Source organism: Dromaius novaehollandiae, chromosome 2 (assembly GCF_036370855.1).
Source record: "Dromaius novaehollandiae isolate bDroNov1 chromosome 2, bDroNov1.hap1, whole genome shotgun sequence".
NCBI classification, from domain to species: domain Eukaryota; kingdom Metazoa; phylum Chordata; class Aves; order Casuariiformes; family Dromaiidae; genus Dromaius; species Dromaius novaehollandiae.
The window spans coordinates 29,749,092-29,773,126 of record NC_088099.1 but is presented as its reverse complement, the minus strand read 5'-3'; the positions used below and the strand labels follow the sequence as shown (position 1 = coordinate 29,773,126).

Sequence of the window (24,035 nt, the reverse complement as noted above, 5' to 3'; positions counted from 1 at the left end):
GGAGGGCATTTACAAGCAAGCAGTTTCTGCACTTCATATTTGAAACCTGGCTGGCCACCTGATATTATACTGTCATCCATTACCCCTGAGAACATTCAAAAGTACTGTCAACTTAATTTAATCAAAATAGCATTAAAGTGTGGGTTAACAAAACAGCACACATACTAGCATCCCATTACAAACAGAGCTGCAGAAGGTTGATGCACCTTGTCGCACTAGGATTTCGCTGTGAGTAACGCTGCTGCATCAGCCCGCCAACGAGAAGGCAGTGCTGAAATTATGGCCACCAGACAAAAAGCCATGAAATGTGATACTCTCATCTAGAGAAACTATTTACAGAAGTATGTTTTCTTTAATGCTTCATTTTCAAACTGTTGACTCTAAATTGAAACTGCTGCAGTATTTGTGCTTATATTGTGAAAGAAAACAGACGTACAGGTTTTCAAAAATGTAGACTGATAAGTATATGCTATACCCTATAATATTTCATACCATTTCTTACCAGTTAAAATAGTTTAATTCTGTTTTATACACAAAATCAAATGACAGTTTTGAAGGCATGCAAAAGTTGGACACTCAATTCCCTTCAAATTTCACTTCTCTCAAGCTCCTTTGGAAACTAAACACTTAAAATTTAATGAAGTGCTTTAATAACTATGAATGGTAATCTTAGCTTGTCTGCAGCTGCTTAAGAAAAGGAATGCTACAACAGTCTCCTGATTTGGCTCTCATACACTTCATATTATCCCTAATTTATAAATTGCCATGTATTAAGTTCTGAGTGATTGAAAATGATCTTTACACGTATTCAATTACTGCTAAAGCTACAGGTTGAAAAAAATCTTAATAAAAATAAGTCATATTTGCATCATTAATAGTTCAGATTTAGAATTAACACACACACACACAATGAACCAAGTTCACTCTTGACATAACTCCCATGGACAAATGGTGTAATTTTGGTAGAACATTTGCTCTGTGATTCCCATAGCAACCTCAGTGCTCCCTGCTGCTGTATCTGGATTCCAGGATGACTTGATTTTTGCATGAATACAAAAATCAAATATACAGAACATAAGCTACGTGCACTCTTAGTGATCTCAGAGATACTGCAACAGCAAGGCAAAGATTCAGAGAACGCTGAAAAGTCTTCAACTCATGCATATGTGACTTAATAATTATTGCTTTATGATACTAAAATAACTCAGATTTCTGTCAGATTTTCTGACACTTGCAGAGACTGAAATATCCCATTTATCCCATAAAGAGGCATGTTCTTAATTGATCTCACAGTACTAACTTGAGCTAGAATAAGCAGCCCTAGGAGATCATACTTTTATGGACAAATAGCTTCAGAAGAGACTGCCACAAAAGATACTAGATGGCTTCCTCTGTTTTTATGTTGTATAAATTGGCTTCTTGTCTACAAGGATATGAATAGGAAAATGATGGAAAAAATATTTCTCTAGACTTGTTCCATTTAATCGTATTTAATTTCTCTAAATGTCTATGAATAAATATATCATTACTATGAGTCACTACAAAACATTCTCATATTGCAAGCCTTCCTTCTCTAACAGAAGTGGGAACACTGGTACAGGTCATACTCTAGGCAAACCTTCTCAATCAAAATAAACATCATTCCGAAACGAAGCTTGCCACTCACTTCACAGAATCACAGAATAGTTGCAATTGGAGGAACCTCTGGAGATTGTCTGGTCCAACCCCCCGCCCCAGCAGGGTTGGCTAGAACAGGTTGCCCAGGATCATGTCCAGTCGGGTTTCGAGCATCTCCAAGGAGATGCATCATTCAGTGGCAGTCAAAACTTAGTAAGCAAGTGTGATGCAGCCGCTTGGCTTTATGTTCCAGCTAATTTTAACCACCTACAGTAGAAAATTCTGCAAGTATAACCCTTTTATCACAAAATTGCCAGGAGAATAATAAAATGCATAGTTATGCATAGTTTAAAACAACAGAATGCAATTTCAAGACCACACTCACTTATGTTACCATAAAAACTGCACAACTTACTAAAAATCACTTGAAAGCACTACTTTATCATTAAAGTGAATAAAAGAGGTAGGACTTTGAATAACCCTGCATAAAGTGCAACACCAAGTATGCCAGCTCTCCCAAATTATTATGGTCAATTGCAATTTTGATATTATACTCTAAATTCATACGGACTGGACTATTAACAACAAGTTAATATAAGCAAAAATATCATTTAAAGAACAATATTTTAAACAGGAAAAAACCTACGTTATAATGAAAAGTAATACTCCTGAGTACCTTTGCAATTTGATACTATACAAAAGTAATTTGACTATTGAAAGTTAATTTTTAAAGCAGTGCAAAAGCTCCATATTTGTGTTCAATTTTAAGATTACCAGGAATTTGAAAACAGGCAAAGTTCTACTTTTAGAACTGAAACACTTACTGTGTCATTTTGGGGAACCACATAGTTGTTTTTTTCTACCTTCATAAAGTTTTGCACATTTGTATGGTTCTAAGTAAACCTCTCTGCTATCAGTCCTTTTGCACTAAAATTCTCTGCTCTACGTTCTCTACGAAACAAACAAATCATACAGAATAAACAGAAGAAAACAACCTGTTGTTTATTCTTACTGTCAAAGGAAAAAATAGGAAAAGAAAAGAACAAGTATTACAAAATATCGCTGCAATATGTAAAATACAGGAGCACATCTGTTCAATTTGCAATACAGATGCACTTCACTGTTTGCAAATAACACTGTCAAATCAAGACAAATTGGTCCAGAACTGAGCAGCAATTCCAGGTTCAACACTTCCCAAGAACATTTTCCGAGCTACTGAAGACCATAAGTCCCCAAGTGAAGGACGGCCCTTTTGCAGCATTCCTGCTTTGCCTTAATATTTACCTTTCTTCAGTGACATCATATCGCAATATATTTTAAGTCCTCCTTGTGAGCTAGGGCTACTAAGATAATGTCTTCAAATTCTTACTACAAAAGTTCTCAGGTTATAAAACATTCAGGAAGTATAAGCTTAAAAAGCAGATTCTTGATACAGTAACTATAAGAGGATTTGGCCAGAAATTTTAAACGCATATGATAAAAGAATGCTTTAAAACAGCTGGTTTCTTTGGTAAGGGAGGGAGGGAGGAAGGCGCTATTAAAGAATAGCGAGAAATTCAGACAAAGCAAAAATAACGAGACAAAAGACAGGTAAAAGTGAGTTCTGTGAAAGTCTGCAGTAGCATTTAAAAACCTTGAAAAGAACATATACTTTGTTTGCTTTTGATGAGTTTAAAAAGGACAAAGCATTCTACCATCACAAGGCCAGCAATAAAAACTGGACAAAGTTAAGACCACAGCCATAAAGAAACAAACTTCTGAGCACGGGGAGCTGTGTATCCTTTCTTATTCAGACTTACCTGAGTCTTTTTTCCAAGTTACACATAAATACTTAAAGGACTCTCTTACCAATCTGAAGGGATTTGCAGCATGTAGTTTTAAAAGAGTGCTCCTCCACTGTTGTGGCACCACTGTAGTCTGGGAGCTGTGGCCAACCTATTCCAGCTTTTAAAGCATGTACACACAGTAACGTTAAGATTGGCCTAAGAAGCCTGTATATACCTCATGACTCAAGCTGAACCAAAGCTAAAGACAGCCTTTTGCTCAATGAGGGGACCAAAACAAAGCAGTCAAACAAAACAGAGTAGGAAACAAAGAGAGCTTAACTTGTCAGACTTTGCTTGCTTATTCTAAAGCAAAATAAGCACTTTAAAGTTATAGCAAAACATCACATGGACATCTCCTACCTCTCTGACTTCGTGGAGTTGTCCAGAACGCTGGCTCTTAACCCTTCGGGCTGCTGCAGGGGATTTGTGATGCGTGATGGTAACAACGGTTGGCCCGCTTTGATTCATGTGTTTCTGGCCACTAGGCGACGCAGAATTAACTGTCCCAGATGGCAGAAGAGATGAGCTTCTACTTCGTGAGGATGAAATGTTCTAGAACAAACAATGGGATGTTGACTTTTACTACCTTTACTATAAAAGCAGGTAATTTACAATTCAGGCTACAGATTTGCACTGCTCTACTTCCCTCACAAACCGGAGCATGGAGGGCTAACCGTGCTCAAGACTGATTTATTCCTTCTGAACCATCTGCATTGCTCAGCAGGGATCTTCTTGGAAGTGTTGTGGCTATCGCCTTGGTTTCTTTGATGGTGTGAAAGAGGCCCCCCAAAAATTCCAAACACTCCTACATATTAACATGCTGTCGATAAGTTTGTACAACCATATGTTTTAGGAAATATTAGAAAAGATTTTGAAGATGGATTAATAACAAGGCCAACACAAATAGTTTTTATTAAGTCAGTGACCTATAACTCATCAAACTGCTTAGTATGAGCAGGAAGCATAAATAAATCTTAATGCTTCCACCTAATTAGCTTCTGAAACAGTTGAGTGCAACTCTCCTAATGTTCAAGAGGCATCAATTTTAGAAGGCCAATCCAAATACCAAGTAAACATAGAGCCGTGCTTTTGCTTCAAACGTTAAGCTGTCAACACGTTTTGGAGTAAGCTTAGGATGAACAGATAAGACAAAACAGGCTACAAATAAATTTCCAACAGCATCTGCAACACGAACACTCTAAACATGCAACCAATAAAATAAGTATGAATATTCAGGAACTTTTGCTCTTCCTATCTAATCATTTATCAGTGTTGCCACTTCAGTTTGTTTACTGCAACCCTTAAGCCTGAGTTATCCTGGAGACTCTCTTTAGGACAGCTGTTCTCAATCAAGCTGAGGGGCACATCACAACAGTGTGACATACCTTATATGAAAGAGCATGACAGTTCTGCTCTTCTATTTAAACTGTTCATTACCTCTGTAAGGTTAAAATTGAAACAAAGTAATTCTTACCTCATAAACCACATTACAGAATGACACTTATTAGAACTTTAAGTGAGGTAACTAGATATAGCACTATGGGTGAAATACCAGGACCCTAATTTTCCTTTCCTACAAACTCTGCAGAAGTAAAGATGGCAGCCTTCATACTAAGAGTTACTGAGAAAGCGGAGAGTACTTGAGTGTGTCTGCAAGTACACAAAAACGTTACTTAAGAACAATCTTTTTACCCTTTACAGATCACTCTCAAACTTTGCAGGTCTGTAGTCATTTCATTAAGGGGCTTTAAATTCAAAGTGGACAAGTTCCAATTAGCACCGGAATTAGAGTCAGGCAGGCATCATGCTAAAGGCCAAAAACAACACGCACACACGCACACTTTTTTTAAATTTGTCTTGTATGTGAAACAGCCTTGCTTAGACATAACAGCATTTACAGGTGAAAATAACAGCACTAGAGAGTCAGTGAAAGGTGTTTGGGCAGAAGGGACTGAAGAGAACTGGTGTTTTCATTTCTTTTTTAAAACAGAAGTTTCACAGAAATGGGCTATCCCTAGTATCTCACAGCAGAATATATGCCCAGATATATATATATATATATATATATATATATTTTAATACTGACTAGCACGAGAATAGTTCTAAATGGAATTTAGGATGCGGAGGAAGATCTTAGAAAAGAGAGAAAGATCAACTTTTATTTTTCTTCCTGACTCAGTGAACTGCTTAGGCTTAATAGGTATCTTGTGCTGAGAAGGGAAGGAGAGGACTCTCAGAGAGACTCACTGGCAGTTTATCTTAGTTTAATGTAAGTTATTTTGGTTTTGGAAGGAAACCTTCCAAGATACTAACAGTATCACTGCTACCTTCATGCATCAAAACTTATCACAGAACTCAGACCAACAGAAACAAGGTAAGAGTAAGCCCAGCCATTAGTTTTGCCTGAAGGAAAACAACATTCTGAAAAGTGAAGTTGTATTATGTTTCAGTTTTCCTTTGGGGGAAAAATAAGTTCATCTGCAAATAACAAAAACAATATAAAGCAAATACTGAAGAATCCATGTACTACTTCTATCTAAACACAGAATCAGGAAGAAAATTTCAAAGAGATTAGCTTTCACAGAAAATATCTGTCAAAATATTCTCATTTAACTTGCACAGCTGGAGAGCAATGTTAGTAAACTGACCTGTACATATATTCTAATTAATATCTATGTCCATGGTGTTGTTTTGTGATTCGATACTATTTTCCTTCAAAACAATGTTTCTCAAACCACAACAAACTGTCTGCAACTGACTCTTGGATCACAACAGGCTCAGCTCGAAAGTGTCCCCAGACACCTTGGCTGCAGCTTGCACTTCACATTTTTTCTCATCATGTCACCTAACATATGACATGCCTTTCACCAGACCCCACTTATCCTATGAATTTTACAGTGGACCGTTAGCACAAAAGTTGAGAATTTTTCCTTCAAGTTTGAGGATGCTAAAAAGTTAGCCTTTTTCCCCCCATCAAGCTATTTGCATTTTTTCATTTAATTTAATTTCATTTTATAAGGGCATGTGGCAGCTCACAACAGCTGTTGGTAGACAATCATTTAGGGTATGGAGTTTGGAAACCAGCAGACAAGAAGAGAGAGTCAGGAAAAACAGATCATCTATAGTTTTAGTAGCACATGGCTCTCAATAGATTCCAAAACTAATCCCAAACTAGAATTATGTCAGATGGCCAACAGCAAGGTTGTACTGCTAGAGGGGCACTGGGAGACCCCGACTCTCCAGGTGTGTGAGTTCATGGCACAACAAGGGCTCTGTAGATCAACACTGCCACACGAGCATGGCATTCAGCAGTACACCTTGCCCCACAGTAGTACTACATAATCTCCCAGAAGAGATCATGTATGCCTGTGAGCCTCTCCTAGAGTCCTCCTCTTTCCCTCTGAGCACAAGATACCTACCAATCCTGCGCAGCTCAAAAATTTTCAAGTCAGAAAGACCAGCCAACTGGAATTAGCACATGCAGCCACAGTCTGTACCAAACATCAAAGCAGAATACATCGATATGAATGGCTCCTATGGAAGTTTTCCTCACCTCTTCATTTTCTGCCCCTTCGCACCTTCCTTCCAGCTAGTCATCCAGCTTCTCTAATCTGTGTGCCAGAAAACTCTACCAGCCCACGACACATCCCCTGGCACCTAATTTGGGATTATGCCTTATAGTATGTCTATAATATACTAAACTGAATGAACTCTGTAATAGGACCTCTGGCTACCCATGAGGCTCTCTCTCCCTAGGCAAGTCTCTAAGATAAATTTAACCAGTTCCAACTTATATGTAAGTCCTTCTGTTCCACACCATCTGAAAAGATTGTTACAAAACTTAACAATGACTGAAATGACACAAGACTGCAAGAGTTGATGCCAGTAAGGAGGAAGCACGTGAAGATACAAGAAGCAGGCCACCTAACAAAGGGCTGGAGAATGTTTGCAGGAAGCAGTTTCTACAATCACTCAAAGCCTTTGGAAGCGGGGCCCCACTCCTAAGTGGCTGAGGAGCACGAAGCCTGCCATAGAGAATAGTAATGACAGGGAAGCACTGTGCCTGCTCAGCCCAAGGACACAGGGACAGCAGCTAATTCCTTCCGCCAACTTCTGCTGCCACTTCAAGAGACCTCTTTTGGAACTACATATTGGCACCCTCACGCGCTTTGGAATTTCACAGCACATTGTCAACACCTATGTCCCAGCCAAATACTTGACTTTTCTTTTGCAGAACTTTTTCAAATTAAATACTGGGAATGACAAGCATCTCTCATATTTAGACACACAGCTGTGCAAAACCAAAGAATTTCCATTTTTTGTCAAAATCGGTGTTATGTTTTCCACAGCTAACAAATATCTAATTATACATCACACTACAAAAATTGTTAACATTACTTCTCCAGAAAAATCAAAGACAAGACAATAACCGTGGGATCTTCGTTCCTAGTCCCTTGCTCTCCCTAGCACTGCTGCTGTGACTGATCTGCCCCCTCCAAGTACCATCGTACGTGGTTTTCTTTAGCCCTGCTGCTTTCTGGTTTACAAATAAGAGAGATAATGACGGACTGATAAAAAGAAGACATAATGAGCTCTTCAGTAATTGGTAATACAAGGTGCTAATAATGAGTCAAGAAGCCCATGGGCAGACGCATCCCAAAGGGATTACAAATATTCTTTCACAAGGCTTCCCATTACCATAGCTCCAACTGTTTGCCTGCTAATAAAATGAAAATGAATAAAAGTGTAACAAAAAGCTAATAAAAGAATAGTTTGTAACTTGCGTTCATCTTGATTTGAGGACCTAAAACTATTTAGAGCATGCCTAGCTAATACAGATTTGGGTTAAGACTTATTTTTAGTAGACTGTCCACCTCCAAGATGAAAAAGCAATATACTGAATGATTCCATTTGAATAAGAAAAATCCAATTAAAATAATGTAATTGTAGAACAGTAAGTTCCAACTATACTAATGCTTTCGTGACTCATTCTCCCAGGAGATTACTCCTCCTCCTCCTCACATAGAAGCTGAAGCTGTTTTTCACAATTTTGTTTGTTTCAGAAAGTAAATACAATGTTCCAGAGATCAGTAAACTAATTTCTGAAGTGGACTGTCATATCTGTTTATGGCTGATCATCATCTCCTTCACAAGCACTGAGCCACAGATGTTTTCTGCACAACTATAAATGCTGAAATTACATTCCTTTACTCCTCTGCAGTAAGCCTAATATACACACAGCACCAACCCCTATGTAAAGTTTTAGAGCAACGAGAAGTCACACACCATCAGCAAGCAATAATGGTTTGGAGATACCACCATTCAGTATTTTAATTCCCATCTACATCTTTTCCAATGCATCTTCAGTAAATAAATGCCGAAAAAGAAAAATATGCATGGAGATCTGTTTAATCTACATTCTGATCAGTCACAAATATTAAAATGCAAATGACAATCTATATAACATCCAAACTTCAGACAGAATCTATTAGTGTGCTTTATCATCTTTAGGTAAGGCAATATATGTGTCTGCTTTTAAGCAAGAGACTATGATGATCATTTGATCATAAAATCTCTTATTTGTCAAGAAGCATTTGAGCACACTCACATTCAACCCTGAACATCAATTTTTTTTTTCATTTTTGCAGAAAGATTTTGAAACCAGAGGGATGTGAGCAACTATCTTCACGCAACTTCTAAAGGAAAAAATAAGTGTCAAAAAAACATGCATCTCTAGCCAAGCTGTGCTTCCTTCTCAGCCTCATCACCATGAGGATTTCCAAAACTGAAAAGATATTTTAATTAGAAGCACCATACTTTTATAGTTGCCTTCTATAGGGCAGTGAAGAGAGGAAGAAGAGGAAAAAGCAGACAAGAGTAAGGAAGAGTGAACTTACTCAAAAGGAGTAAGAGGTTTGACACGGAGATAAGAACCAAAACGATACTGCCAAAGACGTGAAAGTTTCACTAAATTAGCTTTATGGAAGCAGCTATCGTGGATGCTCAAAATACCTGGTGAACAATCCATCTGGAAAGAGTCTCCATGGCCATTCATTACTAAGGCAAAACAAAACCTGATAAAACTGACGAAGGGCTCCAAGTCCCAGCACTGTGATAGCCATTCTTCCAGCTGTGGAGAGGAACTACATGCCTGCATTGTAAAGATTTCAGAAAATTGCTGACTTCAAATTTCCAGGCATTACTACGGGTGCTGTTTCACACTATAGCTAAACTGCTACTGCAGTTGCCACTGAAACAGGCAGTTTTGCTCTTCTTTCTCCACCACCTCCTCATGCTGACTCTGAGGCCTGTCTGACCCCATGGAGAAACATTTCAGGCAGTTAAACCAGAAGAAAGAGAGAAAGAGAGACAGACAGACAGACAGACAGACACACACACACACACACACACACACACACACACACACACACACAGAGTTATCTGCTGATTTATCTCTCAAAATGCCTCTCCTAAAGGGCTAGATGAAGAAAAGAACCTGCACCAGGAGCACTGCTTGAGGTGAGGGAGGGCAGGTTTGCCCCTCACAGAGCTGAGCAGCCACTAGCTGGCTCATTTGTAAACACAAAGCCCCAGCCTAAACCAGAGAAGGGTTGCTTTTTTGGCCGGATCCATGATGGTTTCAGTATACTAACAGTTGCACCAATAAGCCAGAAGACAGGAACCAGTGGAGGACAAAGACAGTGGGGTCTTCCCACCTGGGGTTGCTAGAAGCAGGATCATCTCCCCTCCTTCCCTTGCACCAGTGCTCATCTGACCCCCTCAGGGAGCTGGTCAGAGAATTAAGTCCTTTGAAGCAGGATGTGTTTTTTCCCGTTTCAGAAGCCCAAGCTACTACAGAGCCAGATAAACACCAGAGCCTGCACAAAAGGTGGCAGCAGAAGGAAGGGGATGGACCGCCCTTTACAGCTGCAGGGAACCAGCAGACAGGCTCAGCTGAACTGCAAAATTGCTCCTGCCAGCTTCTAACAGTATCAGCTCCCTGACGCAGCTCACTGTTCAGTTCCACGAGCCAAACACAGAACAAGGGGAAGTCTGCCCCTTACTCTTGCACAAACCCACACTGGAAGTTACCACTTAACTACAATTTAAGATACGACCCACTTCGCAAGCTGAAGGTTCCTGTTCCCTGCCACATTCCTGATGTGCACTTAATCTGTGAGATTATGTGCCAATCCAGCAACTGCTGCATACGTTGGCAATAAGAGCTGCTATAAAAACCTCTATGCTTTGTTTTAGTACTACTTTCACAGCCTCCATCAATAAACAGTCAAGAAAAAGGGATATGAAACAGAAGAACTAACAAGCTTTTGACAATTCACAGGAATAAAATTATTCTTGGAATTTACCACTGAAATACACATATAAGCCTACTTTTTCTTGGAATCGTTTTATACCTTGAATTCCAATTTGACTAATGCTTTAATTAAGACTTGGACAATCAAATTCACTTAAAACAGTCTATAAAAACCACCAATCCTATCCAGACATGGATGACTTCTTCCAATACAGTATGATTTGGCATTCTGTGGCAGGTTGAGGGATCCTTAATTAAGCAATGTAAGACTTGTACAGGAATTACAAGAACATTAAGACCATCTTACAGCATAGCAATTATTTGCCAGGAAACATTATCCTCTTAGTGCTTTTATTGCTAAGATGTAAAATGTAATTAAAATAAAGCGACAGACTTAGCTTATGTTACATCCACGTGTTAGCTATATAGCTCACCTTTAGACAATATTCAGTCATCAGTATGCAAGGAATAGCTTTTTTTTTTTAATCACTACCCTGCTTAATTTCCTCTCTCTACCACTCCAGTCCCCAATCCAAGCTTCAAAGAAAGTCATACAGTAGCATTCACAAGCATGCAATAATTATGAAAAAGAAAGGAAACCAGTCCTGATCTGGATCCCATGCAGAAAGAAGGAATGCTCTCCTACCAATATTTTACAGAAATAGTGACATACCATGAGCTTCTAAGAATGTTCTCCAAATTTTTACATTTTCCCCATGAATCTCCTTCCAGTAAAATCTACTCAAGACTTCAAAAATGTGTTTTTACTTCAGTATGAAGAGCTTATTTACTGGTATTCTTGTGGTCCCTTCCATTGCTATCCCATCATATTCCCCCAGATATCATGTAATCACACTTGCAAAAGAAGAAACATATATACATACATATATATATCCATCCCCACTGCATATTTTACTCTTCCTATTCCATCTCTTTCTCATGTGTGTATCAGCGTGTGCATGCTATCAATTTTTTTTTAATATGTAAAAGTGAAATTTCTATATCCCCTAGCTTTTTTAAAGAGAACGTATTTTACGCTGGTGTCCTGCTGTTCTGATTCTTTCTGCCTGTCACTCAAGATGACAAAATTTTGACTTAGCTAGTCAGGAATCAGCAAATGTTTTAGCAACAGAATAACACATAGCATGTTAAATGATAGCTCAGACATGTATTTGACAGACTATGCTGGTGAGCTGTGATCCAAGTGTGATGGAGATGAGGAAGGGGGAGAAAATGCAAGACTGCATTTCATACGTTTAAGTGATTCCTAAAGTAGCTAGAATATTCTGCCTTTCATAGTTTCTGTTAAAAGCTGAGTTTAAGCTGTAGAAGTAGCTAGCGGCAAATACATGGGCTCTAACTTTCCAGATGCTGAAACATGCCTTTCCCCAGCAGAGACAGTGCTTGGGCTCTGTTCAAACTCTAGAAGGTTAAGAGACATAAGTATCCATCTGCCTGTTCGCTGACAACAGTTTGAGAGGCAGACAATTTGCTGTTATCACTTACTCAAGCACTCAAAGTATTAAAACTATGAAAACAAAAAAAACATGAACAAATGCATCATTTCTGCTTCCTTCACCTCCTACTTTGCAGTGGTTTTGAAATCAGAGACTTGGAGAGGAAAAAAAAAAAAAAAAAGTTACAGAAACACATTTTCTTCTTCCTAGTTTCTGGCAACTACATGAAGTATCGCTCCCTTGTAACCAGTATCTCATCTCCAAAGTCTAATTATTGTAGAAATCAAGCTGTTGATCACTTGCCTTTTACAGATAAAAGCAGAGAGAAGCTTTAAAACATACCTCCAGGTGAAAACCAAGTTAGCACTATATGTAATGCTAAGCTCAGGGGAAAATCTACCTCTCAGGTAATATTATTCAAGTCTCAGAAGATAGGGGAAAAAATATATCAAGAGACTTTGAGACAAATCCCCAGCTCCCCAACAACTACAGAGCCTACTTGCACAACACCTGTAAGCACCCAGAGCAGAGCACTACATTGCTGTGCCCTGCAACCTCCCTGAATACCGCAGAGTCTTTTTTCCTGTATTGCCCCTTCTGGGTGCTGCTGGTGCTCTGCTTGCTGTCCTCAGACTATTACCTCTTCCAACATTTTTGATCTTTACCTCCTCCTGCAGTTTAAAATAACCACTCATTTGGTTCCTCAGTTATGTATACCCACCCCTCAGTCACGGAAATCTTTTTATTTTCTTGCAGGATGGGCCTAGGAACCAGAAGAAAACCATGGCAGTAGTAGGTTACTAGCCAAGAGTCTAAGCCTGAACAAGCCTAAAAAGATGCTCCCCTTCCAAGCCCTTCCTGTTTCTAACAGTTTGCAGCTCAGAGATTTTCTGTCACAGAAGCTGTGTCCTTATATTCAATAGCCTCCTACTCACCCGGTCAAGCATTTTTTTCCTAATAATTCTTCTAATTGCTTTTCAAATCTATACAGGCTTTCGGCATCCAAAACATCCCATATCAATCTCCAGATTGCAATCATTTATTTTGAACCTCTTATCTGATTATTTCCTTTGATGTTCCCTCATACCTATATTAACAGCCAGCAAATATCTCCTATTGAACCATTCCATGGCACTCATTAACACTACCCTTCCTTGCTCCTCCTAATTGCCTTCTTTCCCCTCCACCATCAAAAAGAGGTTCCAGTCCAGTCAATCTTTCCTCGTACAGACTTCATTCTGTACAGAAGAATAGCAAAGGTGATGAAAAGTACTTTCCCCAGTTTTTATTTCCTTTTCAGAAATGGAAGAGGACATGTAGAACAGATAAGACATATTCAAGACACAAACAGATGACAGAGTTATAGAACAATTTAAGTATTTTTAGTTTTCTTCTCTATTTCCTTCTTGATCATTCCTAATATTCTACATGCTTTTTTTGGACCACTACCAATTGCTGGACATTCTCACTATTATAATACCAAGATCTTTCTATTGGCATAATAATTAATTCCGAGCCTCTCAAAATATGTAGATACTGCAGAGAGAGAGCATGGAGAGGCCAGATGTTAAAAACAGAACATAAACTTAAATTATTACTAAAGTTTTACCTAAAGGAAAAAATAAGCAATCCAAACTGCATATGATTAAGCTTCATCTTAATTATTGCCACTCTGGAATGAGATTTTGGTACTGTAATAGACAGTTCCGCAGAACTATTGATCAGTAGTAAGCAAAAAAAGAAAACCAAATCCAGTACTAGGAAATATCAGCGAATGAACAGAGAACAAAGGTAAAGCCATCAGTATGCCACTGCACAAGTCTCTGACATCATACATACCGACAACAGTTCTATCGCTTTGTCACAGGACTTACTAGGTGCTAAACATTTAAATGGCTTTGAGAAGTGACCAGAAAAACTTATCAAAGAAGAAATAACTGATGAAAATTAAATATATAAAGATACCACCTCTACCTCAGGAAGTCTCTGATGTGCACATCAACAGCAAGAGTATTCTGACCAAGTAGAGTTGCACCTTTGTTCTGCCCTTATGCTCTTCACCGGGCACTTCCAGCTGGCTACTTGATGCAGGATACTGTGGTAAAGAGATTTCTGGTCTGATCCAGTAAGGCTATTCTTTCCGATGCACCATCCATAAAGCAAAATCCCAGTGTGAAAATTTCAACAAGTCTCTCTACACTGAACATAGGTATAAGAATTCAGTTTTTCTGCAATAGTCTTCACTTTTTTTTAGCATGTCTTTTACATTATGATCATCTGTTAGTCCCAGAGACTCCCTACCAGGCTTTCTACTGCTGATTTGCTTGCAGAAGGATTTATTAAGACTTTCAGGTAACTTCACAAAAAGTACTGTTAAACTGAAAAATAAAATATATAGAACATACAGATAAAAAGTTTGATCTGAAGTTTGTAAATTGTAGGTAGCAAAAAGCTTTGAAGAGTGCATTATGCTATGATTTCAGTTCTGGATATTATATGTCTTGAATCTGCTTAAAATTGCTAGTTTTATCCCTCTGTCCTCCCGGAGAAACTCTGAACCTACATCCTAGCACTACAGCCTAATGAGAAAGGGCTTAATGTTCATTTATTTGCACTGTATTCACACTTGTTAATCGCGTTTAGAGCACAAACAAGTTCCTAATCCCTTTCCTTTTAAAATCATGATTTTATTTGTTAATTCTAGAACGGAGAATATACCTTGACTGACTGACCAAGATCAAGCCAGACACCTGAATTCTTCAAAAAACTAACTGCTATCACCTTACCAGCCTGCAACTAATAATGCAAAATCCTGCTGATAGTCTCGATATTAATTACAGCATCCAGCTTCCCTATTCAGGATTTCAAAGTTACTTCAAAGGGTAAGTAAGAGCATCCAAAAGGTCCTAAAGACATAAAGTACATCTAAAGTACACTAATAAGTACAAAATTCATTTTAATATTCCACAGACTACATTCCATTGCCTCTGCATCACCACGGACTCTCATTTTCCTATACTCCACAGTGATTTGTAACTCTGCCATCTGTACCAAAAGCAAAACTCCACACCCAGCAGATTCTTAAAAATTCAAATTTGTTAAAAGAATAGAAAAATATAGTTAGAATTTCAACAATTTAGGTTAAAAATGTTACCAAAGTTCTAGGAGGTTTACTCAAACTTAATAAACAATAAACAAAACGAAACAACTTTGGGTTTTTCAGTGTAAGAGTCCTATCACATTAGTTTTTACAAGTCTGAAGTACCTAAAGGGTGTATACATATAACGACCTCTAGCTAAAAGGTTCAGCTGACTAACTACAGAATGATTCTTGTAACACAATTAAGAGTTTCTGTACTACCACCAATCTCTCTATCTGACCTCTTTCTATACAAAACAGCAAAAACTCTCCAATAGCACAAAGCTCCAGAGTGGACTTCATGTATTCATGCTTACACCTTTTCAAAAGGGGGAAAAAAGAGAAGAAATCAACATGAAGTATTTGGGAGTTAGATTTTGATTTATTTTCTGTTCATTTCTTGCTCAGAGTGAAAGGAGAGCAGGCAGGGATTTACTGTATAAAGTAACATAAAACACAAAAGACAAGTATGTAGAAAAATACGTAGTGCCACTGCCATATGGCTAGTTTCCACAGTACAGAAGTGAGCAGCCTAGAGCACGCAGCCATTAAGACTGGCCAGAATTTCATTTTGATTAGCATCCAAAAGCCAACTTCTTTAGCAAATCTCTGCTTATTTGTTGATTCACCACTAAATCACAAGGAAGAATGCCATCTACTACATTAGTACTAACAGGTTTTGCAACCTCTCTGTATCATTTGAAGGTCTTTCATAAGTGCTGTCTCACCTCATTTAGTATGCATTAGTCATTGGTATCATTTCCTCTTGTATCCATATAGAGACCTGACCCTGCTAGCCATGCAAGAAATGGAAGAAGAAGAATGGCAATAATTGCATTTTTCTGAAAGCTTTACTTGAATAGTAATTTGGTTTATTTGATTCAAATAGCAACATGCTAAGAAATCCTGATAAAGCTTATTTAAAATATAAATACTACCAATATTGTGTTGCAGAAGAGGCCAAAATAATTAGCATACTATAAAGACTGATCTGTGAAACAAAAACAGAAACACAACATACATTCATATCAGAAAAGGATCTTCAGACCCCTTCTTCATATCATAAGGTCAGATCTAGATTTAGCTATACAGCTGCTTATGCCTGCAAGAATCCAGAGAGACTTCAGATAAGGAACAAAGTGTCATAAGAGATCAAAATATATTATGAATGTTACTATAAAATATTATTATGGGATTATATAGTATATATAAATAAAATGTATTATGAATAGCACTGGGCTACAGCTGTATAAAAATAGCATTTAACCATTCAGCATGAGAACTGAAAGACAGACTACTGAAATATTAAGAGTTGTTTATTCTCCTCAAAAAAGGTTTTTCTTTATTTAAATACAATAGCTTCCTGGCAATTCAACATTGCCTCAAAGAGAAAAAAGGCTGTTTCTGTTGTACTTCAGACACTTCAGTGACTGCCAGCCTCCCTAAAATACCACCTAGCTGCTTGGAGTCTAATTTTCAAAGACACTCAGAATCATGACTTTCACCGCAGTTAACACAGGATTGACGTTCTCACCATCTTGGGGAGGTGGGGAAATAAAAGGAACCTTTTCCACCTGCAGTTATATTTATATGTAATTTTTAATATTTATAAACAGTCATGAAGAAAGAAAACATTCTCATTCTGGTAAGGATATCAATAGAAGTGCCTGGAAGACTAAAGATAGGAGCAAAACTTCTATTTTGTTTTAGTAACTGTTTCAGGTTAATATAAATACTAAAAGCATATATAAAATAAACAGTATATTCCTTTGCTTCTAATCACAGCATCCTGTTTTGTTTTTTTTTTTTTAAATCCCTCCCGCTATCAAAGTCCATTCTAGCTTAAACAAGATTTACGCTATTACTACTTGGTGACAAGGAACCACCCCCCACCCCCACCCCAATCAGTCTGCTTTTTAAAGTACCTGTCCAAAATATTTATCTGTTTGAGGAGAAAAGATTCAGACATCACTTCTACAGAAAGATAAATAATATAAATCTTCATAGGATGTCCTCCTTCAGATTTGGTAGACTAAAAGCTGTCCACTGTTAACAACTACATGAGTCTTACTACGGAAGAGCCATTAAACTCTCACCAACTGGACTCCCAATAAAATTAGTATTAGTTAACATTTTAAGTATTAATCAGGATATTACACAGGTATTTGTTTATAAACTGTTCATCCAACCAGGCAATAACCATCTACTGACAACTTATGAAACTCACTTCATGAATTTTGCCTAATTCCCGTAAGTTCACTATGATACAATATTTATTTACTAAAAAAGAAGCCTGACTGACTTAAAAAAAAACAAAACAAAACAACAAAAAAAACCACTGCTCCTTCTGAGTAGTAGGTGAGGAAAGACAACTCATTATTTCTTAGTATTTTTATTCATAGGCCTCTATCTAAATATGTACACACCAAATACTGCAGCCAATCTATCATCCAGACAACGCTGTTCTTTACGTACACTACTTAAAACAATAGTTATTTCCTCTCTCCTAATTATTTACCTTAGAATTACCTTCCGTGTGATGTTTGGCACAGGATCGAAGCTGAGTTATCCAGTATTGTTTCTCCTTTGCATCAGCAGCTAGAACAGAAAAAAGAGAACGAAGGCATCACACACAAATTGATACTCCTTTTTTGCATAAGAGAAGGCAACAGTTTTTAAATGTAGATTATATATACTATTACATGCAAGTGCACGCATATAAAAGCATGTATTATATATAGTGTGTGCGTGCTATTTATCAGTCAGGACACATTGTAAATCTTAATTTACACTAATTAAATATGCACAAATTCTTAAGAACAACATGTCTAAACCTGAATTCAATATGCTGTGGCCAATTAGAAGAGAAGTTTACAAGGGTCCTTCACAGTCATCTCCTCCAAGTATTATTAAAGGCATAGTTATCCCAAGCCCAAGAAGGTGTTTTTTAATCAACTTTTGCTTTATTCATGTCTTTCTCTAAAGGCAAGGGAGCATACCATAGCATTTAAATCAGTGAAACCCCTATACTAAAGCTGTCAATCAGCTCTTCAATTAAACAAGCTACCAGTTCCCAGAAAAATTCACAATTTTTTTTTTAAATAGTTTGACTAAATCTCTCCTTAAACCCTTATGTTATTCTCATGCAACATAAAGAAACGAGAATGAACACTAGTCTCCCCCATCCGCCCTTAAAAGTCAGCTGTAAAAGTTATTGAGAATATTGTCTGCAGTCTATAACGTTTTCTTCAAGAGAACTCAGATATCCTATATTATCTCTCTTACACTTCAGGGCAAGAGAATGCAAAATTTTATGTTAAAAGTGCAGTAAATGATTCCAAAACTTACAAGAACGGAGTATCTTAACAGCCCTCCACCAGCATTTTTACCTTCTCCAACCCACCAGCAGATTCATCATTGCACATTAGCTGCAGGATGATGGGAAGGGGGGACAATATTAGAAATAAAATGCTATGCTGTGGACAGCAGCAAAAACAATTCTTGCATCTTTTGGACCAAAGAAGATACACTGCAATCAATATGCCACTCTAACAGCTAGTGGGAAGAGGATTCTTGAGGCATCATCTAGCTCTAATATTCTCTATACTGTAAATGCCTACATATTTAAATTCACATTACTGTTCCACTGTGTTTTATAATTTAATATGCAAAAACATAGCAATACAATCACTACTTTCTGGCAGTAGGAGGAAGTAAGAAATGAGAGAAGCGAGGCAGAAATAGGAGTAGGGCAGAACAACAACTCTGCTGGTACTTGAAGCAGCACTGTACCTCTCAACTTATACATCTCTCCATTAGCAGAGTAGACCACCAGCATGTGTGGCGCTTCATCACTGGGCGATATTATAGCTCCAGCTAAAGACAAGGTTCCTCGTGGCTTCTGGTTTTTACTTTGTTCATTCACGAAATACTGCAGAATCCCCGTCTCAAAGTCCAGCACAAAGTACCTGTTCAAAGAAATTGCAATTGTATAGTGTTTCTGTTAAAGCGTTTTACATGCAGTTATTCAAACAGAAGCACAGATTGATCTTAATATTAAGGCCATCAACAAAAAAACAAACAAACAAATGAGATTAAAGTCTTTTTTTTTGGTAAGAACTCAGTTTTATAAGATACTGTTATTTGTTTGGTAGGGTTGGGGGTTTTTTGGTTTTTGTTTTTTTTTTTTTTAAGGACAGGTTTTAGGGGGGTTTTTTACCCCTATTTCTTTAAATTAATGGTGAGGTTCACACAAGAGGTGAAGCAAGGAACTGAATTTCCAACTGAAGAGGCTTCATTGAAGAAGTATCAGCACACATCTTGATTTCCACTTCCAAGTGGAAATCATGTACACTATTACACAAAGCAATTATTTAATACTTTTTCTGGTATATATAACCCTGAAATACATGCTTCCTCCCTACAGCTACTCTTTTGAAATATGATAGTGTTTTCACAGAGGGATGAGCACAATTTAAGATAGCGTAATATTTTCACCTGCATGATCATATTTCACATGCAGCTGTTATAAGCAGGATTTTGAAGACTGGCCAAAGCAAACAAACATCCAGCTCCCATTAAACACTAGGCAACAAGTACAGGAGCCCACCCATAAGGCGACAGTTAGGAGGAGAGGGATGTAAAAGCCTACAGCCTGCTCAGTCACTCTGCTAACAAATTCTAGTAACAAGGGAAAAAATTGTTTACTGATGATCATATATTTAGGACCAGGAGGTATTCAGGCAGTAAAAATCCAGTAACCACCAAGATTTAAGAAAAAAAAAAAAAAAAAAAAAAAAAAAAAAGGAGTTATTCAGAGTCACAGTAGACTGAGGAGGGAGAGAGAGGGGAAGGGAAGAGCATAAAGGGGGTGGAAAGAAGGAGGGGGAGAGCTTAACAGCTCTGCCTGAAAACTCTTCCACGACTTTATTCTGACACATAAGCAAAAAAACCTGACAGACTAAGCACATAACACCTAACTGGAAGGTACCGAGTTTGATGATCATCTAGTTCCTAAATTGGTTTTCTTAGAATCCGTTTCCATAGGATTTTGAGGAAAGTCTCGGGAAGTTAAAATAGAGAAAGCAAATGCTTCATGTAACAAAAACGGAGAATACTTTTAGAAGCAAATGGATGCCCATATTCCTATTTAGGCTTACTAAGCTAAGTAACATTTCTTGTTTGCAGAGCACTAAGGTTTTGCTCCCAAGGTAGCGCTGTGGGGAAGCAAAGTGGCAATGGATCCCTCTCACTAAATAAAGCCTAAACAACCTCCCCTCCTCTCCGTCAGTCTTCATTCACTCCGTTTTGAGTGGCACAAACCGTTCCACAATAAACCAACTGCTGGGACTGCACAGTCATAAGACCAAAATAAACTAATTGCCTTGTGCAGGTGCACTAAATAAACACAAGTGAAAACGCTTCTACTTAGTGTCCAAGTCTCAAGAGTCAGAAACGCAATTCTTTTTTTAATCTCATCTTTAACAGCACAGATCTTAAATTCCATTTCCAAGTGGAAACCATGTACGCTATTACGCAAAGCAACTATTTAATACTTTACAACTCTTTGCCACACACACATGCAAAAGCAAGCAAGAACAATCATCTTTCCTTCTCCTTTCCAGAGCAACACGCTTGGAAAGAAGAGTTCCTTTGAGGCTATTAGAGCAAGGAGTCTATTAAGTTACATTCACACCACCAGCTCTTCAGCAGCTCAGAAATCTTCGTGTACACCCCCAGGCAAAGCACCCCCAGAATGAATGTAGCTCCACAAAGGTGCACTTTGCATTGCTATGAAACTACCCTAGAGAAGTAAACTAGCCATACCTGTATAAAGACACCCTAGAGTAGCCACTTCTGCAAATCCGCATATGCGCAGAGACAGCATCCTTCCAGATTACTGTCATCACAGCTACAGATGTTAATCTGAGCTTCCAGCCAGCTGTAACTTGCAGAAAAACAGAACATTTTCATTGGCCTTGTACCTTCAGCTTTTAGGACTTGTAATGATGTCTTAATTGCCTGTAAAAGTATGCAACATACTTTCAGTGCAAATCTTCAGAAAGAAAGAATAACCAGTTGCTGTGAGCCTTCGCATTGCCCTCTCCAAGCATCCTACCTTTTTCACTGTCCCAGATGAATCAGTTTGTATTTCTGCCAACTTTGAAAGCCACAAGAGGGGAAAAAAAGAATCATCTACAAAAACCTAAATCCTGAGTACCCAGCAAAAACTGGCTATGTCAACACGACAGCTTTCCTGCAACTCTGGAGAGGCCAACAGCTCAAGAATTTTTCAGTCACCTTGACCATGACATTGCTTAAATGACACAGAACCAGGTATTTGCTCTTCGAGAGCCTGGGTTTGATGCACAGCTCCTCTCTTCACCTTGCACACAGCCGTATCACAGAAAGAGAGGGACAGCAGGAAACTGCACAGACACCAATAGTCTCACATCAGAAGCAGGGGGATGAGGCACTTTAGGATAGTTCAAAGGATAGGATAAGGCAGAAGAAGAAAAAAAGCACTAAATGTTAACCTAAGCAGAGAAAGACTTCAGAGGGAGGGAAAAAAAATCAGAAAGAGATAGAAGCAGCAGCAGCTTCCAAAAACATTTTTTTGAGTCACAGCTGATGACCCAGTTCAGACCATCACAAAAACGCAGGAAAAATAGGAGACTAGAGTCTTTCATTCTGAGGATATAAAGGCAATATATACAGCAGGGCAGAAGTAAAAGAATGGCACGTATCACATTTTAGAAGCCTCATGCAACTGTATCAAAAGAACAGGGACATCTTTTAACTTGAGCTTCAGAAATCACTTGTTCTGCACACCAGGGAAATAACATCACTAACCTCTCTATAACTGATTAATCTTGCCACCTTATTCTCTCTCTTTCTACTGCCCTTCCTACCATAGCACACATTTACCCATGATGTCATATTTCTGTAATTAACTTTAAGATTAACATTGATGAAAACTTTTATATACTCTTTAGAGAATAACCAGGTGGGAGGTAACAGAGCTGAGCTATGCAATACTAGACATACACGCAAACACAGTGTTACACAGAAGGGATTAAATAACTGACAACTGTCCAAATGACCAGATGTCCAAGTGACTGACAGCTAAGTATTTCTATTATTCCAAGCATGGACAAAAATCAATATTTTTTGTAACTAATATTCATTAGAAGAGTCCACCTAAAGCTAGAGCGTTATTACTTTAACAAACTAAAACTGATTATGCACTATTTCATGTGGACATGTGAGACCAAGCAGGTCCTTTCACAGAGGAGCAACCTTGTCCAATGAACGTCTCACTTCAGCCTCGAGCCCATCCACAGGACACAGGCCTCCGGCTCCAGCTGACCAGTTTCCTCAAGCTCCTGGGATGCTCCCAGGATGGCCCCTCTCTCCCACTGCCTTCATGGTGCTTGCCACTGACCTCGCTGCAGCCCTTGTGGTCTCTTACCAGGCATTTTATTTACCGAAGAGACCATCTGCAGTTAATCCATACTCACATTCAGATTTTCTCTTCATAAGCACCATGCAGCAAGGTAAATCAAGTACCCCCAAATAAACTGATTATATTTCTGTATTTTGCTCCTGAATTGCTTTCAATTCAATTGATTGATGAAAGGACACTGAACATCTACAAATGTATCATAAAACACACAATGGAAGAGGCAGTTTGCATTACTGTTAGCTAGATGTGACAGGATATTTTCAAATATTTAACTTCTCAATATCTGTAAGTGCCTGACAGCTATCCGAGTACAGCAACCAAATTCAGATACATTACCAAACGGTATCAGTTACAAAATAAAGCATTCTGCCACCTTCCGCCAACTAGAATTTTATTGCTGTTCTATCAAGCTTAAAAAAAAGTCTGAGACTGCCAGAATTTTTGCAAGTTATGATCTTGTCAACATGATCCACTAATGACACTTTATTTCTGTTTTACCTGCCATATTTCAAAACTTGCTCCCTCTCAGAATTAATTAACTTAGTTTCACGAATTATGTAACTACCTGTCAATTAGGCACTCGTCATAGAAGTCTCACTCCTATCCCGTTACCTACTCACCTTGACAGCTACTCAAAAAACATCAACAAGAAGAAGTCAAGCAGAACAAGTACTACCCATTCGGAAGCACCGTCTAAGCCTGTTTTTTTGGGGGGCGGGGGTGGGGGGGCGGGGGAAAGAGTTCCCCTTCAAGAGCAGCTTAAGTGACTAAATGCTAGTGGTGTACTAGGAGATCAAAATGATCTACCATCAGAACCTCTCAGAGAGCAACAGCTACACAGTCCTTCCGTGAGCAAATTCCGACATTTTCAGTGCTGTCCCAGTTTGAGGCGATTTAAAAAACAAAACAAACACAGAAGCAACCATGATGTGCACCTTTCCCATATAGTTTTCTCTATTCACTGGGTAAAGAAATTTCATTTGCACACGTGCAGTAAAATGAAGCATTTCAATATTCTCAGATGGAAACGCATTTTATTTTGATGAAGAACAAACCAAAACATTTCCTGACATTTCAACATTCAGCTGCACATCCATAACACTGCGCGCTGCCCACAGAAGCTGTCGCTCACACGTAACCTGCAATGCTCCCCGAAGGTACGCTCCTGGCAGGAAAGCATCTTTTACAACAGCTTCCTTCTTTTCACCTCTTATCC

General features: G+C 38.3%; 1 protein-coding gene across 2 annotated transcripts in view; it reads right to left on the bottom strand.

Moving 5' to 3' along the window:
- The window catches only part of OSBPL10 (oxysterol binding protein like 10), a 122,018-nt gene that overhangs the window by 68,345 nt on the left and 29,638 nt on the right, over positions 1 to 24,035 (bottom strand). For both annotated transcript variants that reach the window (XM_026098654.2, XM_064506137.1), the window contains exons 2-4: positions 19,147 to 19,322; positions 17,873 to 17,952; positions 3,804 to 3,995 (exon numbers count right to left, since the gene is read on the bottom strand). In XM_026098654.2, the coding sequence (XP_025954439.2) occupies positions 3,804 to 3,995; positions 17,873 to 17,952; positions 19,147 to 19,322 (448 nt within the window). The remainder of the gene's footprint in view (positions 1 to 3,803; positions 3,996 to 17,872; positions 17,953 to 19,146; positions 19,323 to 24,035) is intronic.